This window comes from Netta rufina (genome assembly GCF_964035555.1).
Source record: "Netta rufina genome assembly, chromosome: 17".
Lineage (NCBI taxonomy): Eukaryota > Metazoa > Chordata > Aves > Anseriformes > Anatidae > Netta > Netta rufina.
In genome coordinates, this window is record NC_140141.1 from 8,181,425 (window position 1) to 8,198,324 (window position 16,900).

At 48.4% G+C, this 16,900-nt stretch overlaps 1 protein-coding gene across 3 annotated transcripts; it reads right to left on the reverse strand.

Moving 5' to 3' along the window:
* Positions 1 to 5,904: 5,904 nt before the first annotated feature.
* Positions 5,905 to 12,071, reverse strand: SIRT4 (sirtuin 4). 3 transcript variants are annotated; one of them, XM_084297286.1, is made up of 6 exons: positions 12,024 to 12,048; positions 11,794 to 11,884; positions 9,500 to 10,005; positions 8,516 to 8,810; positions 7,176 to 7,379; positions 5,905 to 6,625 (listed from the first exon to the last, which is right to left on the reverse strand). In XM_084297286.1, the coding sequence occupies exons 3-5, from the start codon at positions 9,997 to 9,999 to the stop codon at positions 7,227 to 7,229; spliced, it is 948 nt and encodes a 315-aa protein (XP_084153412.1). In that variant the 5' UTR covers positions 10,000 to 10,005; positions 11,794 to 11,884; positions 12,024 to 12,048; the 3' UTR covers positions 5,905 to 6,625; positions 7,176 to 7,226. The 3 variants fall into 3 exon arrangements, with proteins under 3 accessions (XP_084153412.1, XP_084153413.1, XP_084153411.1); XM_084297287.1 differs by lacking the exon at positions 11,794 to 11,884 and having other exon boundaries at positions 12,024 to 12,071; XM_084297285.1 differs by lacking the exon at positions 12,024 to 12,048 and having other exon boundaries at positions 11,794 to 11,926.
* Between the last annotated feature and the right edge of the window lie 4,829 nt (positions 12,072 to 16,900).

Sequence of the window (16,900 nt, forward strand, 5' to 3'; positions counted from 1 at the left end):
CTGTACCATCCTGAGCTGGGAAGAGAGCTGGTCTGCAGTCAGAAGCGTTTCAGAAACTTAGTATAAGTCTTTCCCCGTAGTAGTAACTGTAGGTTTGAGGTGGGTAGTACATCTGCTGCTGGGCCATTCTAGCGTTCCCTAGATACTTTCAGTGGAAAGATGGGAGTGCCAACTCATTCTATGTCTCTCTTACCCCATACACATTTCTGTCAGCCTACGCTTACGTTTGGACCCTTGGTCATGTTTCTTATTTACACATGTTTGGTGGTGCAGAAGGTCTAATGGCAGATTTAACAGCCCCCCAGGCAAGCCCTTCTATCTATAAGATACAAGATCTTGTAAGATCTTGGCACGTAGCATGAAGTGCCAGGCTCTAGGCAATGGCAGAAGTGGTGGCGGGGCTTGGAGAGGCTGTGCAAAGTTACTCTTTAGGGCTTGGAGGAACACTGTGGAAAGCAGAGTAACAGCAGGCCAGCGGTTGCTCAGACTGACTTATTGCCAGTTGACGGGGAAAACAAAGAATATATGAACATCTTTTGCCATGCCGGTCTGTGCTTCTGCTCCAGGAGCACAAGCAGAAACTGAAATAAAATATTCCTGTGCTTGCTGTGCATGGGAGCTCTGAAGCTGTACAGAGCTGGCATGTGATGTGCTGGAGGGATGGTGCCTGTGTGGGTTTATGGTGCAGAAGTGAACCCTTGGTGTCTTATCTTTGTCTTCTCTATTGTTGTTTTTTAGGCCAAGATTTTTTGGACTCTGCAGGGAGAATTGAATTACTCTAACTACATGGACATTGCAGAGATGAGAGAGAAAGTATGCCAGCTGAGACGAGACATGAAGAGAGTAAACAACTATGCTCAGGGTAATGACTGCTTCAGTTTCCGTTTGTGTCTGGAGACCAATACTAGACACTTGTACTGTTACTCTTCTTCTCAGGCTCAGCTTTTCTTCTTACCTGCCACTGTATACTTAGTGATGCAGAAGGAAAAGCACAGATGTGGTAATTAGGTATCTTTCTGTAGTGGGAACGGAGAGAACTGGGGGTCTGCACACAGACTTGCAGGTATCGTCTGTGTCTGGAGCACTGTTTTTAAACCCTGGCTAGCTTGACTCTGTCTTTCACCTTTCTGTCGCAGTTTTGTTTCTGGTCATTCAGGAAAGATCTCAGGGAGAATAGTGATACTAATCTACTATCTCATTCATGAATTTTCTTATGAATTCATGAAAAGTTCTCATGAATTATTCAGAGACACCAGAAAGGTGTCTCTGTGGTCTTTCTGCTACCCCAGATCTGCTGTTTTGCTGCTGGATACCGTATTGATGCCCCTTTTCTATCAGCACCCAAACTGAAATCACTTGCTGCGAGTTTCTGTAGGAGAGGCATATATTCACTTGCTTGTCAAGACAGCTGATTTATCTTCCATTTTGCAGAGCATAACTGAAACTTATTTCCTGGTTTTTTTTTTTTTTTTTTTTTTTTTTTTGGGTGGTTCTTATGAGCTGCAAACTCCATGTTTCATCACCCCCTTTAAAACAAGCTTTCCTCTTTGATCAGCTATTCACAGCTCCAAGTTTCCCTCTGACTGAAAGGTCCAATCACCATAAATCTGGCAGAGCTTTAGGAACTGTCTTCAACCCATTTGGCTGTGTGCAGCTCAGTAAATGGAGGTTATTATTCCCCTTCATGCTAAGCTGTGAAAACACATCAAAAAGCATTTGCTTCTTGTCTCAGCTCCAGTGCTGTTTTCCCCAAACAACAAAGGGACTCATATTAGTGAGAAGGCAGCCGTAATCTCTGGCTTTCCTTACCTGCAGGTACAGCTGCTTTATTGTAGAAGCAGTAATTGCACAGGCAGCCGAGGAGCCGTGCTGCAGCCACAGCCAGTTCTGTGCACAGACGCAGGAGTCCCTCATTACACCCAGCAAGCTCTGTCTTGCCAAGTGCTAAATGGGAGGGTTGTAATCTGATTTTTGTCAGATGCCACCTGATTGATTAAGGAACCAAGCATCGCTTCCCACCAGCAGTGGTTTGTGTCAGCCTGTGAACTCTGAATTGTTGCAGGTATTCAGTTTTTAGAATTACAAAGTCCAGTTGGATTTCTTCTCCTTAGCCCTTGCCAAGGACCACGCTGGACATTTGGATGCAGCATGTGTCTGTTTTTTGATACCTTTTTTTTTTTTTCTTGGAAGAATCTTCTGATAAAGGAGCAGCAGAATGTCCCAGAAGAGCTCTCATATTAGCAAAAATGCACCGTTTCTGATTTGCATGTGCTGAAGCTGCATATGTTGTCAGGGTCTTGGCAAGGGCTAGCAGCTCACTTGGGTCATTCATTCAAAGCTGCTCGCCTCTAGTTTGCAAGAGCCGTGCTGTACACTGTGAGACCTTTTAACACAAAATGCTTTTTATAATCCTCCTCTTTTATTTTTAGCCTTATTGTTACCTGCCTGGCCAATTGTCAGTGTGAGCAGGTATGAATTTCTTATTGTCCATCTGCGTCCTGTATCTACCAGGACTTGGGTGCACAGGTGACAGACCACTCAGTTGTGCAGCTCCCACTGGGGACTCTTCCACTTAAAATCTCACAGAAGCAATATGATAGGAGGAAAAGGACTAATGGGCTTCTTTGTGTTATTATGCCCAAAACATCATCCAGATTTTTTTAACTTTAACCAGAAAGATTAAAGCTGTTTAACACCCCACATATCAGAAATTCCTGACCTTTTCAGAAAGAAAGCATCAGCCAGGAGAAATCTGGCATCTGAAAGGTTTTTTCACATGTATTATATGTGAATATATATCAGTGATGAAAATGGCCAGACCAGTAGGACTGGAGAAGCAAAGTCCTCTATTGTAAATTTATTCTCTTGCTACAATTATATTTTCTGTAATCTAAAACCACAGCTGTTAAGGCTAAGTTAATTTAGATCTCAAAACCCCTGCGCTGTGCAGGGTGTCATGACAAGAAGCACTAACCTCAGGTGTTTTCCTTTCCCATAGGCACCAGAAAGCCTCCCAGGATGGTTGCTTTCAGTTGCTATTTACCTGGGGCTGCCCTAGGACAGGTTATGTGAGAGGAAGACTCCATCTGTCCTGCCCAAGCATTGGGTTTTGAATGAATAGACTGAGGAAACCAGTAACTTGGCACTGATTTGAAATATTTTTTTTTTCTCCACACAGGTGCAAAGACTAGGAAAGGAAGACATACAAGGCACTCGTGGGGAAAGATGCACACTCTAGAAGGTGGATTTAGCCCCTTGCGCTCCAAGGCTCCTGAACCTCCCAAGATCGCAATGCCCAGGGTCTTTGGTCCTTTTCCAAAACTCACGAATCAGCAGGTTTGTCAGTAGGAGCAATCTGACTGTAGGAGGTGGGAGGCTGTGCTTACACCATTCCCATCAGGCACACTCCAGGCTGTCTCCTGGGTGCTGCTCCTTCACCGGAGTGCAGTTTGTGAGACAGCTCTCATCCTGCAGAACTCTATTACAAAGTTTGCTCTGAGGGTTTGCCCAGAACTGAAGGCAAGGTTTGCCAAATATGAAGTAGCTTTTGTTTGCTCTGGGTAACTCCAGCCCCCCTTTCATAGGAAGGGCAGAAGCATCCATTATAAGGTACTCACAGCTCCTCTAGCCAAACCTCAGGAACCTGTTGTGTTAGGAACAGCTGTAAGAAAGAGTACAAGTTGTTGATTCAGCTAAGTTCATTGTTTAAAAAAAACAAACATACAAACAAACAAAAAAACTGTACTTGTGCTGTTGTCTAATGTGTGCTTTTACCAACCACAGGTGGACAGAACTACAGTTTCAAGCCCTGATCTGAAATTCTGGTGGAATGGCATAGCAACAGTGAACCAGAAAAGGTAGGAGAGCACTGAATCATGCAGGGGATGATCATGGCTGGGTTAAACCAGACAAGGTTGCTAGGAAGGATCTGTGTTTCCCCATGGTAATAGGGAAAGAGATCATTCCTCAGGCTCTGTAACACTCTTATTCTGTTAGTTTCAGCCGGTGGTTGATTTGTGTCCTATACTGCTCAACCCTGGGGATTTCTATAACTATATCCAGGCTGGAAACTTGAGAAGCTGAGAGATTTCGCAAGACAGGTCTTTGCTAGCTACCTGCAATGGCATAGTCAGCTTCTGATAGCCGTTATCTCTCTGCCTTGCTTCTTCCTACACAAAGAGTGCCAAAGGAGTGACAGGGGAAGGTGTCAATCAGCGTTAGAGTGGTGCAGAATTGGCTTTTGGTTTGGAACTTTAGGCTTGCTGTGGCATTTCTCAGTTGAGCAATCTTACTTCCCAGTGGTGGTGGGGGAACACGTTAGGAGATTAAGTGTTCTGATCCTGCTGTAGAAGTAGTCAATTTTAGTAGTGCTGGATCAGCCGGGTAGAAAAAAAGGAACAACTTTGTCTCAGCCTCATATTCATTTTATGTATATGTGCTCACTACCATATAGTAATAAACCATGCACAGGAAATTTACTGTAAATGTTTATCATTTACTGTAAGTCACTGTCCCTCGTGACTTAAAAGCATATAGTGCAATATATAGTGTAATCTGTGCAGGGTCAGGGTAGAGACGCCTTTATCAGTGATGCTGAAGAGACGCCGCGACTCCCATGTGCTCAGCTGCTGAATTGGAGGCAGGAATGGGCGTAGCAGGTTTAGTCACCTGTCACATTGGTAATGCCCAGTCCTCACTGCAGACATTTTCTTCTTTCAGACTTCCTGGCAGTGCTCCCACGCCTCCTCCTCAAAATGCTGGCTCTAATGACACCAAACTGGCAGCCTCCGTTTTTAACACAACTATGACATCCGCGTTTCAAGGTGGTGCTGAAGATGACATGGATAATGAAAAACCTGGCCCCAGTTCCTCTGCTAAAGAGGCATAAATGTCTCTTCTAATATGAAAAACCTAAACGAATAAACGCTGTGCAAGTGCCCTGGTTGCGTGTGGAGGCTCTGCTATGCCTTAGCCATGGTTTCTGCAAAAGCTTTCATTAGCAGGACAGCTGTACTAAGAAAAAGATGACTGACATCTATGAGCTTTCTTCACTACCAAACAGCAGATTTCTAACTCACTGGCAAGTAGGATCACCATTAAATGGGAGCAGAATGCAGGTAGGGGTCCTGAACTTACCTGACATGGCATTGAAGTGAAGCAGCATCTCCTAAGACCCATTATAGCTAAGTCTTGAAACATGTTAAGTATCTAATTTCCTCCACCTTCTGCAGAATTGGGTCCTCGAGTATCCCTTTGATTCTGTATTTTACTTGCTCCTGAAAATGGCAACAACAAAACCAAGAATTTTTCATCCTGTGGCCAGATCTCCTGGCTTTGTTATTGCCCTTTTAGTAAATGACTCTGGCACTCTTTCTTCAAAAAAAGTTCTTGTCAAAATCATCAGTATAGGACACATGACGTGAGGAGTAGGTTTGGGGCATTTGGAACAACAATTACACTCCCTCATAACCATGAGAGGAGTGGTAGATTCATATGGAAGGTTGGGTGAAAAATGTGATGTTCCAGTCTGGGCAAGATTCCCCACATATGTTATAATGTATGTAAAGCTACCACCCTAAGGATTACCAAAACATGGCTACCCAGTAGTGACAGATCTGTTAGGAGTGTGCAAAATCACATCTGTGAATAGCTTGAGCTCAGTCCTGAGGGAAACCTATTGTGCAGATTTAATTGCATCTCTCTCTCTCAATTCATCAACTGTTAGTAATTACATCCTGCATTTTTGCAATGGAAAAAATGAATCTAAACTGGCTATTGAGACTGTCCTTAAATAAATCACAGGAGGGAGAGGAAATTGCAATGCAAATAGTATCAGTCATGTAAACAATTTTAATTCACTACTTAGTTATTCATTAATTAAATAACATCTTTAAAAAATGCATTCTACAAAAGGTAGCAGCCACACTGAAAGCAGCTCTGGTCAGATATTAGCTTAAAGTAAATCCTCTGGCATCTCAACAATATTCCATTTTTAAAGCGTTCGGATAGTAAGCAGTTCAGCTGGTCAGCTGACAGTTGAGAGAAGTGCTGACTTCCCCTCTTTGCTCAAAGACGTCAACCTTGCAGTCTGTGCTTTCAAATCATTTCTTACAAGAGCAGTATTCTTGTTCAGCTTCTCTTTTTAGCCATTTTTTTTAAAATGGCAACAGCAAATCCCCTTGAGTCCTTACCCTCTTTAGCATGCCCCACGTTTGCCCACTAATCGCAACGGATCCTCCAGCTGATACTGTGGTGTTCCACATTGCTCTCCTCTGCTATTCTACCTCAAGTTACTTGGTAAAACTCCCTGCCCCTCACTCTTCTCCTGGGACAACTATTCAAAAAAAAAAAAAAAAGTGTTTTGTTCTCACATGTCTGGTTATCCTGTCCCAGTGAGTGCAAAGAGAAGGCACTGTTTACAACGACAAAGTAAGGCAGAAAAGACATATTTTCATCATCATTCTCCTTCCTTGTTAAGTGGAGCGGGTGTCAATGCAGGAAACAAACTGGTCAGGTCGACATGCGCGAGGCTTGCTGCCCTCTCCTGGTGTCATCAGGGGCCACACGTAAGGATCTCACAGATGCCCCTGAGATTGAAGTTTTTCCACTTTTGAGATGGTAAGTCCTGTAGGAGAGGAGGTAAGAAGCTGCTTTATCGATGGAATCGACCATTTTCGTTATTCTCATTTCAAAAGAGCAGTGTTTTGATCAGCTGGATCAATTCAACCAGACAGCTTTCAAATTGTCAGTACGAGTACAGTGACTTGAGAAACTTTCATGAATTGGTTTGTTACAACGAAAATTGTGTGCAAAGGTAGCAGCACTGATCACATTCTCTGAATCTGCAGATGCCCCCGATCCCCTGTAGTTTTCTGTTTGTGACAACTGGATTGGAGGTCAACATTGCTAGGTTTTCTGGTCTCCTTTGCCTAATTTTCTGGGAGCATTTGCACTGAGTATGCTTTCTGTTTATGATCACGGGAAGCAGTATAATAGCCCATCAGAGCATACCAGGTACAGATGAAAATTTGCAGCCAGGCTTTGATGGGGACATATTTTTGATGGGAGCATTGTGGGAACATCTTTTTAGTCAGCACATCTCAGTCACAGATTTTAATGGATACAGAAACCCATCTTCTTACCCTTTAAGGCGACTGACCAGGGAAGGTACTCACCTTGGAGAAATATTTTTACTCCTGATAGCTGCTGATGTTCAGTTTGCTGGGTCAGTGTGCAACGATCAGAGGCAGCAGCTCTCCACAGCGGGAATTCAGTTTTAAGGATGCAAAGTGGTCTAACCTTGTGGGCCCGATGTTAAGGATTGCAATGGGCAGCTGCTTCTCCCGGGCAGCAAGAGCAAACCTGTAACCAGAGTATACCTGCAGGAATACCAGCAGAGAGAATTATTGGCAGCACAGGCAAAGGAGAGCTACAGAAAGGTCTAAAGAAAGTAAAGTAGTTGCTGTTGGCAGGAAAACGGGGCTGTATGTACACTCTGTGTTATGCAACTGCACTTAATTCAAGTAGGAGGTTTCTCCACTCATGAGTGCACAGAAGAGAACAGCTTTTGACTTCTTATCAGTGAAGGGTTTCCACTTTTGTAGAAAATATATACATTGAAGGGGAAAGCCCTTGTCTTTTAGTAAATCTCTGCAGCAGTTTTTATTAGTTATCATAGGTACTTAAATGCTTCTGCTTCGATGGTTCTCACATGGCCCAGTTTAGGTACTACAAGAATGAACGTAAGGCATTTCAATCATTCCTGTGCAAAGGATTATGTGCTTAAGAAGTGCAAGCTCAAGGAATTTGTCTCCAGTATCCTGAAGTGAATTGCAATCAGCCAAGCCTTCATTTTCTGCCTTTCTGGAAAGCTTTAGTTTTTCTTAATGTAATAGAAACTGTTCCTGGAAAATCTCTTACACAAGCTCTATTCCAAAAGCTTTCACAGGTTAAACACCAGGGTTTTCTAGATCACCTTATCTTACAGATAAAATACGGTTCACAGAGAAAACGTGGTGTGATACAAAGGACAGTCCTAAGCAGCAAGCAGAGAGTTCTGGTCTCTTCTTCAGAAGCTTGATTAGGACTTAGAAGTCCTAAAATCTGGTATTGCATACAGCTTTCCATGAGGCCTCAACAGCTGGCATAGGCTAAAAAATTCAAGGGAAAAAAAAAAGGTGGGGTGGTGATGTTTGCAGAACTGAATTGTGTCAGGTATCCTGGCTTTATGGGCAAGCGCGAGCCTCCAAGGCAGTGATGGAGGAGGCAGCAGAGTGAGGTCTGAAGTGTGAATGGGGTTATTTACAGCAGCATGACTGAGACTGGCAGCGGAGTTACAGGCTCAAACAGGATAACTGTAGAACTAAATCCCAACAACAGTAAAAATAAATTACCAAGAAGCTCTGAAGTGGCTGTGGTGACTGCAAACAGCAGTTCTAATTTGGGGGTCTAAGAACTTGTTGCAAGCAGAGTAGCCCAGAAACAGGAACGCAGGGTGGGAGGAAGACCTCCTTACCTGCATAGAGGATCCTGCCACCAGCATGGAGTCTGACTCTGCCAGGCGTTGGTGCACAAAATCCACCTTTTCCCGGCTCACCGTGTCTCCAAAGAAGGTCACGTCGGGCTTCAGGATGCCACCGCATTTACTGCAAGCTGGGACTTGGAAATTGCGCACCTGCTCATCCGTCAGGAAGACGTCCCCATCCGGAGCCACACCGAGTGCTTCAGCTTTCCAGGTGGGATTCAGAGCTTCAAAATGCTCCTGAAGCTCAGAGCGCAAGGTTTGATCTCCACAGCCCAGGCAGAAAACCCTGAAATGCAGAGCAAAGTCATAATAGAGAGAGAGAAGCTTCTAAGGAACTCATTCCTTAGAACAAGGAACAAACTCTAAGGAACTTGTTCCTTAGAAGGCCTGGAAAGTCTGTTGTCATCGCCCCCATTTATGTAACAGACAGTGCAGGTCACTGAGCTGTCTTTCTGCCTCCAGCTGTTGCTTTGCAGGGATGCTCCAGGGTAAGCACTTTGAACCCTGTGCATCCCGTCTCACAGTTAGGGCTTGGCTTTTTCATCAGGAAGTTCTGGGTGACCACAGGCAGACTGTGATGGCTCCTCTCCAGACGACCAGCCCGTGCATTTCTGGCACCACCCTCTCTACTTAGCCCTGGACACTCTTTGCATCCTCAGGATCCCCCTGCCTTCACTAAGAGGACATTTACTGCAGCAAGGAAATGGGAGGTTCGGACTGATATAAGTTCTAAGCATAACCCAAACAGTACTCCAAAAATGGGGAGTTGTTTGTTTCTTAAACACCGCTCTGTGAGCAGCGCTGGTGCACGATCCTCATCACCCCAGCACAAAACCACCCTTGAGCACGCCATCTCCACTAACATAGAGCTTTTACATTTTGCCTCCTTTTTCAGCAGCTACCACTGCACTGACACGTTGGTCACCCTGATCGAGACACGAGAGCATCAGGCATCCTCCTGTCCCCACGGGGTACCTGTGTGTGCAGCCATGCAGTTCTGTCAGGCGCTGGCTCCCAGCTTTGGTGTGGAGGGCGTCCACGTTCTGGGTCACCAGCCAGTGAAGCTTTCCCAGTTTCTCCCAGTCTCTCAGCACCAGGTGCGCCGTGTTGGGCTGGTGGGAGGAGAACTGGGGCCAGCCCACGAAGTTCCTTGCCCAGTACCGCTGCCGGGCACTGGCGCTACGAACAAACTCTGCGTGCTGGATGGGCCGCCTGTCGGTCCTGGCGTAGAGCCCGACTCCTTCAGAGCGGTAATCTGGGATCCCCGATTCAGTCGAGATTCCAGCCCCGGTCATTACAAAGAGCTTCTTAGAGTTAGAAACAAAACGCTGCAGCTCCTCTACTTCCACAGGATCCGGGGGAAGACAGGCTGGCACGAAAGCCAAGTTTGGAGAGGTCCTGGACACGGAGTGGTGTCTGAGGTGATGGAGTTGGGTGGCTCTGCAACCCCCTGGCAACCTCCTGGCAGAGAACATGCTGAGCTAAAAGCCAAGAACAGAACACATGGCAGGTAAAAGAAAGCAGAGAGCATGTCCCTGACTCTATGTTCTTGGGATTCTCTGGAAAACATTGCTGATAAGTTTTCTTTGCTCTTTTTTTTCCTAACAAAATCAGAATGACTTTGCAGCTGTTAAGTAAACCCTGCTGTGCGAGGACAGTGTTTCCACGTCCCATTCACAGAGGGTAGCAGAGGGGTGCTGAAGGTGTGAGGGTGTTAAAGGCAGTTTGAGGAGGGCACCAAGCACCTCGTAGCTGAGCTGTTGCAGTGTGGGGACAGTTCCTTAAAGGCTGCCTGCTGGAAACATGCCTGAGACCTGTGGCAGCTCTGAGAAAGCTCTTCAAGTAGCGAGCTTGTTTGTCTGCTAGGCAGGCAGCTCGCTCCTTCTTAAGCTTTGGAGCCTGGCTGGTTTTTATAGACTCCTGCTGTGTCTGAGTTGCTTTGCCTCAAGTCAGGTCTTCCTCAAATACCAATTCTTACAGTAAGTAGAGCAGTATCTGTGTCCTGGTTTCAGTTAGGACAGAGTTAATTTTCTTCCTAGTAGCTGGTAGAATGCTATGTTTTGGCTTAGGATGAGAAGAGTGCTGATAACACCCCCATGTTTTAATTGTTGCAGAGCAGTGCTTATACCAAGCCAAGGACATCTCAGCTTCTTGCTCCGTCCTGCCAATGGGCAGGCTGGGGGTGCAGCAAGAGCTGGGAGGGGACAGACCCAGGACAGGTGACCCGAACTAGCCAAAGGGGTATTCCATACCATCTGACGTCATGCTAAACAATACATAGGGGTGGCTAGCCGGGGGAGGGGGCTGGACTGCTCGGGGTTAGGCTGGGCATCGGTCAGCGGGTGGTGAGCAATTGCATTGTGCATCACTTGTTTGTACACATTATTAGTAGTAGTACTATTATCATCATTGTATTATTATTATTATTATTGTTATTATTATTGTTATTATCATTTTCCTATCTTATTAAACTGTCTTTATCTCAATTCACGGGCTTCACTTTCCATTTCTCTCCCCCGTCCCAGAGATGGAGAGTCGAATTACAGGGAGAGCTGCCTGGATTCAGGGCCATGGCACCATACCCCAGTAAATTAGATTGAAATCATCAATGTACTGACACAGTGGCCATGCCGGAGTTTTTCAGGGCTGAATCTAAGCACCACGTGCAGGCTTACTCTGAAAAGCTTTCCACTATAGTCCCAAATTCTTTTTTATATCGAAGCAGAGGATTATGTTCATGATGATTTTTGCCTTGTTTTGTTGTTTAACAAGAGTAGTGTTGGGCCTTCCTTCTGTACAAGTTTAATTTTCCATATTAATTAATTAGGAGGGACAAAGTTTCCCAATAAACTGTGACTTGCTTTGAGAATAAGTCCTGTCGTGATGCTCCCAGCAGGCTGCTAAGCCAGCTTGATGGTGATTAAATTGCTTTAACTGATGAGAATTCTCCATTTCCCCCCCTTATCATCAAAAGATCTCTCAGAAGGAAGTGTTCAGAGAGGGAATGAAATGGAGATATAAAACAGGGTGACCCACAGGAGAGAGAGAAGGCAGCGGTGGGCGCAGCAGCAAGAACAGCAGCGCGTACGTTTGAGGGAGGCCCTGAAGCATGACAGTGAGTGACAGAGAGAAACTCGCAAAGGGCTGAGCGCTTCCTGTGAAATGCAAGGCTGCTGTCAATATCTAAGCGCTCAGATTTAAAAAAAGAACAACAACAATGCAAGCCAAAACCCAGCCACGCTTACGCAAAGCTCTGTAAAGCTACCTACCAGGGCCCACGGCTGGGTTTTGTTTTCTCACACACATCCGAAAGCTCCGCAGGAAGAGAGCAGCCAGCACAGGCAGAGGACAGACAGCTTGCTACAGGGCAGAAATCCAGAACCGCATCACCCCAGCCTGTTCTGTAACAATGACACGGGGGGGAGGAGAGGGGTGGTGGGCACGGTGCGCACAGCCAGGGCCAGAAGCACCTTATGGTGAGTAATGCCCCAAAACTTACCTGTCATAGCGCTGCCCGACCGACCTCTGCAGGCCTGCGGACGAGGAGTTTGCTGGGAAATGTAGTTTGCAGCGAGCCCGAGCAAACACTACAACTCCCAGGCTTCAAGGAAAAAAAAATAATCGCCCCCCTTCCTGAAAGGTGTGCCTTGGCAAACACTGCGTGCTGCCCTCAGGAAGCACAGAATAAAGTCAGGTTTGGTACGGATGTAAGTAGTAAATAAGGTTTTGTAGGTCTGTGACCTTATGGAAGCCTGCGTTTTCCTTTCGCTGCTGCTTACTTGTCAGGTTTTAGCCTCAGAATGTGGCTGAGCAAATAATGGAAGGAAAATCCACTGGGGGTGGTTAAGGACACCTCGCTGGGGACATGTGCCTGGTTGGAGTGTGAGGGGACACAGGGACAGTACAGTACGTCGGCCCCATCCTTGTGCCCTTGGTGCCTCCACTCGGTGCTGGCCGAGGTTGAGCCAGGCTGGGGGTCCTGGTGGGTGTAGTTGGAATGACAGGAAAAAGGGTGGGTGAAAGATGTGGAAAAGGACCACGGCACCAAGGGTGGGCAGATAACAGCAGTCAGGTCCAGTGTGTTGGATTAACGCGGCCAGACAAAACTGCAGAGGTCAGCACGCCACAACCACTCTCCGAACGGCTCCTGAAGGAGGTGTGGATGAGACGTGAGGGGCGGTTGGAGTTTTTCAGCCACTTGCACCTCTCCCAGGGCACAGCCCGCGCCCTGAACCCTTTCACCAGTCAACTCTCCACCACCGAGGGGCTTGCTCCGTGTGGTGGTCGTGCAGCTTTTTCGTTGGCGTTAGGTTCGTCCGGCCTCTGTGCCAGGCCTGGGCAGGCTGCTGAAGGCCCGCGGAGCCGAGGTGACGCCGGGAGCGGTGGCACGAGGGGCACGGAGCCCCCCGGATCCTCAGCACTGCACCGGGTGCTGAACACATTGGGTAACAGCACGCTCGGTCTCATGTGTTGTTCTCTGCGAGGCGCCTCCCCTTGAGGGGAAACGGGTGGTTTTGGGCAAAACCCGGCGGATTTTCTTCCTTTTTGCCCAGGAAAGGGGCGAGGCCCCCCTCATTACCATACCGCCCTCCCAGCACCCTCCGCGGGCCTCCCTTGCCCTGCAGCGTCCCTCCTGCCCCCTGCCCCTCCCGTTCCCCAAAGCGGGGGCTGGGGGCTCGGGCACGGCGGGGCAGGGGGCGCGCAGGGCGGGGGCGCGCCGAGGGGCGGGGGGGGCGCGCTCTGAGCTGGGCGGGGGGGCGGCGGCGGGGTGGAGGCTGCGGGGAGGAGAGGCTGACAGCTTTGCGCAGTGGCAGTATCGTAGCCGATGAGGTAAACCCGAGGCGCGATTATTGCTGATTGAAAACTTTTCCCAATACCCCGCCATGACGACTTGAAATACAGTCGGCATTGGCAATTTTTGAGAGCCTCTCCGGAGGCTGCTGTTAGCTGGTTAAAAAACAGAAAGGACAAAAACGGAGGAGGCTCTGGCCTCAATCCCAATTTACCCTTTAACAGCCCTCAGCCTCTATATTCGTGCAGCTTCTATCCTCCTTCAGCCTCCACCCTCTCTCTGCCTCCATCTCCGTCCTCATTCAGCCTCCATCCCATTCAGCCCCCACCCCTCCCCTGCCTCCATCCCATTCACCCCCCGTTCCCTCCCTCCACCCGCCAGGGGCGGGGGATCCCGCGCCAAGGCGGGGCGCGCCAAATGACGTCACCATCAATTTGCATACCGCTTCCCAGCAACCCCCGCGGCTGCCCCGCCGCTCGGTACGGGGGTGGTAACGGGAGGCTCCCCACCCGGAACGGGACCGGGGGGCATAAGAGGGGCTTGGGGAAGGCGGGGGGCACCGGAACGGGCAGGGTGAGCGGCGGCGGGGGGCTCGCCGTGAGCTCGGAGGCGGCCCCGGGGCGAGGGGTGGCGGCGGAGGGTTTATCCTGTCAGCTTTGCGCAGTGGCAGTATCGTAGCCAATGAGGTTAATCCGAGGCGCGATTATTGCTAATTGAAAACTTTTCCCAATACCCCGCCATGACGACTTGAAATATAGTCGGCATTGGCAATTTTTGACAGTCTCTACGGAGACTGAATTTTCATGTGGAAAAATAGACAAGTTGAAGTAGTAGGGGCTGGATCCATCCACCAGTAGCCTTTACTTTAGAAAATGGCTCCTCGTTGCTGAAGACCTCCCGCTTCTTTGCTCTGCACGAAGCGGCTGCTGGCTGTGGTGTAAAACCCTCCGGGTGACCCCATGCACGTCCCCTGTCTCATCAGTTTAAGCCCCCGCCCCGCAGAGGAGGCCCGTGACCACCACACACCAGCATCCTGGGCCGTATCTCCTGCGCAGTGGAAAGCAGCCCCCTTCTGTCTCTGTGCACATCCCATATGGTTTACGCTGTGGCCAGTTAGCTCTGAGGTTCTCTGTACAGCCACGGGTGCCATCCGGGTGAGCGTACCCTGCCTGGCTGACCCCAGGTTAGGCGGCTGTTTATAACGAGGTGGAGTAGGGAAATTAGTAGCAGACATTGATATTCCCTCTTTATCAGGTTTGCAATGTCAGCTGGGCTGGGATGTTATACACCACGGTGACCGAAGAATGACAGTGAAACCTCCTCGATGGCATTTGTCCCCTGTTTGCACTCCGGTAATGGCAATATCTATTTGAAATCAAAACCCGAGTTGGCGGGATGCCGTCACCCTTTGTCAGAATGAGGCACAGCAATAAGCACTGAAGTCATGCGTAGTAGACAATGAGTAATGCAGTTCATGTACTTGTTTGGTTCACTGAAGCAAGGTCAGTTGATAAGTGTCATATCTGTTCATTGACTGATTCTCTTTCCTCCTAACAGAACCATCTGCTACAACCCCGCCGCCGAGTGGTTTCTTCACCCAGTATCACAAAGCCATGACCCCCACCCTGTGCTAGAAGTCACCTTTGCTCTGTTTGCTGTACTAGGTCCTTCCACCAAGCGTGATGTTGAACTGTGCTGCCATCTCCCTAAGCTAATGGAAACTTTCAGGCTTGAGGCTCTGCCTGAATTTTCCTTCTGTGTCCACCCGAAGAGCCACGTCCCCTTGTAGGATGTCCCTGTGGCACAGCGCAGAGGACACACTGCAGTTCAGTTATTCTCTTCACTCTGCAGTTTCAAGTCACTCTCCAAAGTGCACAGGTAGGCTCTAAATGTGCCTTACAAGTCTTGTAGCTTCATATCTGTTCTTCTCTGACACAGATTTAGCCTGGTGCTTTTCATAACACCTCTTAGGAAATGAGCTTGGATTTCTCCAGTCTGAGATTACTGAGCCCAAGTGGGCAGGCAGAGATTTAATCCATCCAGTTTCTGAGTGCAGAGCGTGTGGAGGCCAGTGGGTTAAGCCCCCTGAAGAGTTGTGGGGCTGGTCCATAGCTGGTTAGCTACTCTTTGACAAGGAGAAAGATGCCTTCAGCAAGCACCCTGGGCTATGTGGAGGCAGGAAGTTGTGAAGTCCGGCCTTAAATTCACGTTGACTCATTGTCTGACTTTATTTCCAGCTGCCAACCTCGTTTCCCATCTGCAAATGAGAACAACAACTTCTTGTCACAACTTCTGTGAAAGATAAGGGTTGAGTCATGCTGTGTTGTAGTCGCGGGGCAGCATGCAAGAGGAAGCACCGCATACTCTGATGCATGACGTGCCTTCGTTCCCCAGCAGCAGCAGCTCTGAGGGCTGCAGCTGTTCCCACATCGCTTCCCCCTCGGTCCCACCAGCTGCCTCTGGGCAAGCCTCGGCTGCTGCTCTGCTGGGGAAGAGCTCGCTGGGGCGGCTGTCCCCAGGGAACTGCAGCTGTGCGTGCACGGGGCTTGAGCATCAGGCAAGTGTTCACAAGTCCAGGAGCATTTCAGAGGCAGAGAGCAGGTAGATGGGGAGCAAACAGGAGTTACGTGGCACTAGGAAGGATGGAGAATGGTGAACATTGGGTGGGTTTTGTTTGAGCCCACCCCTCTGAGCAGCTGTTGTAGCAGCTTGGCTTTTAACCCGCACTTCTCACTGGGAAACCACAGGAGGGTTGTGAGGTGCCAATTTTGGGTAGGAAATGTTAGGGTGTGAAAAAGAATTCAGTTGTAAACAGCACTTGATTAAGACTAGTGCAATGAGAATAGGCTTGGTTTAAAAGCTGTACAAGTGGAGGATCGCGTCCCTTGCACAACAGCTCTGCCATCCACCACAGTCACCCTTCCACAGCAGTGCTTAAGTCACAGGGCAAAGCTTTAGGGGCAGAGACTCCTCATCTTTATATTCAGCAGCTTGGACACAACGTGTTTCTTCTGCATGCATCCCGATGAGAAGTTCATTTTTGCCATGAGACAGAAAAAAAAGCTGATTTTGTTGTTGCTGTTGTTTTGATTTGCACTCACTGCCACACTCACAAAGGATCCGGTAGGAAGCTGGTGACGAACATCGCGTACTGGGCTGCAATGCAAACAGGGCACAGCGGAAACTTTATTCATGCAGAGGTAGAGGTACAACCCGAGCCAAGACCTGCCTGCTACTTGCTGCTGGAAGAAGCATGGATCGCGGGAGGGGGCCTGATCCTGACCGCCCCTGTTCCGTACCAGCAAATAATGCTGGTGGTGCACGTCACCCCACCCGAGGGGACACATCCTGCAGCTATTGCTGCTCAGACGTGGAAAAGCAGCGACAGATGCTGAGCACAACCCCTCTCACGTAGTGCGGGAAGCACATTTATGTACACAAAACACACAAATCCCTCCACATTGCGCCTCAAACCTTGCCCAGAGCCCCACAAGGAGGTGTCAGGAAAGGTCCTGGTGTTGGGGTGACACACAGGGTGCCAGCCTCCATTCCTGCTCGTGGTGTCCCCCAGCTGTGCAGGGACG

What these genes read in the sequence shown, in the direction of transcription:
- SIRT4 (XM_084297287.1), bottom strand. Translation starts at nt 9,999, where the DNA reads ATGTTCTCTGCCAGGAGGTTGCCAGGGGGTTGCAGAGCCACCCAACTC. An exon ending in CTGCATGGCTGCACACACAG is followed by an intron (nt 8,811 to 9,499) that starts GTACCCCGTGGG and finishes TCTGCATTTCAG; the next exon opens with GGTTTTCTGCCTGGGCTGTG. An exon ending in TGGCAGGATCCTCTATGCAG is followed by an intron (nt 7,380 to 8,515) that starts GTAAGGAGGTCT and finishes GTATTCCTGCAG; the next exon opens with GTATACTCTGGTTACAGGTT.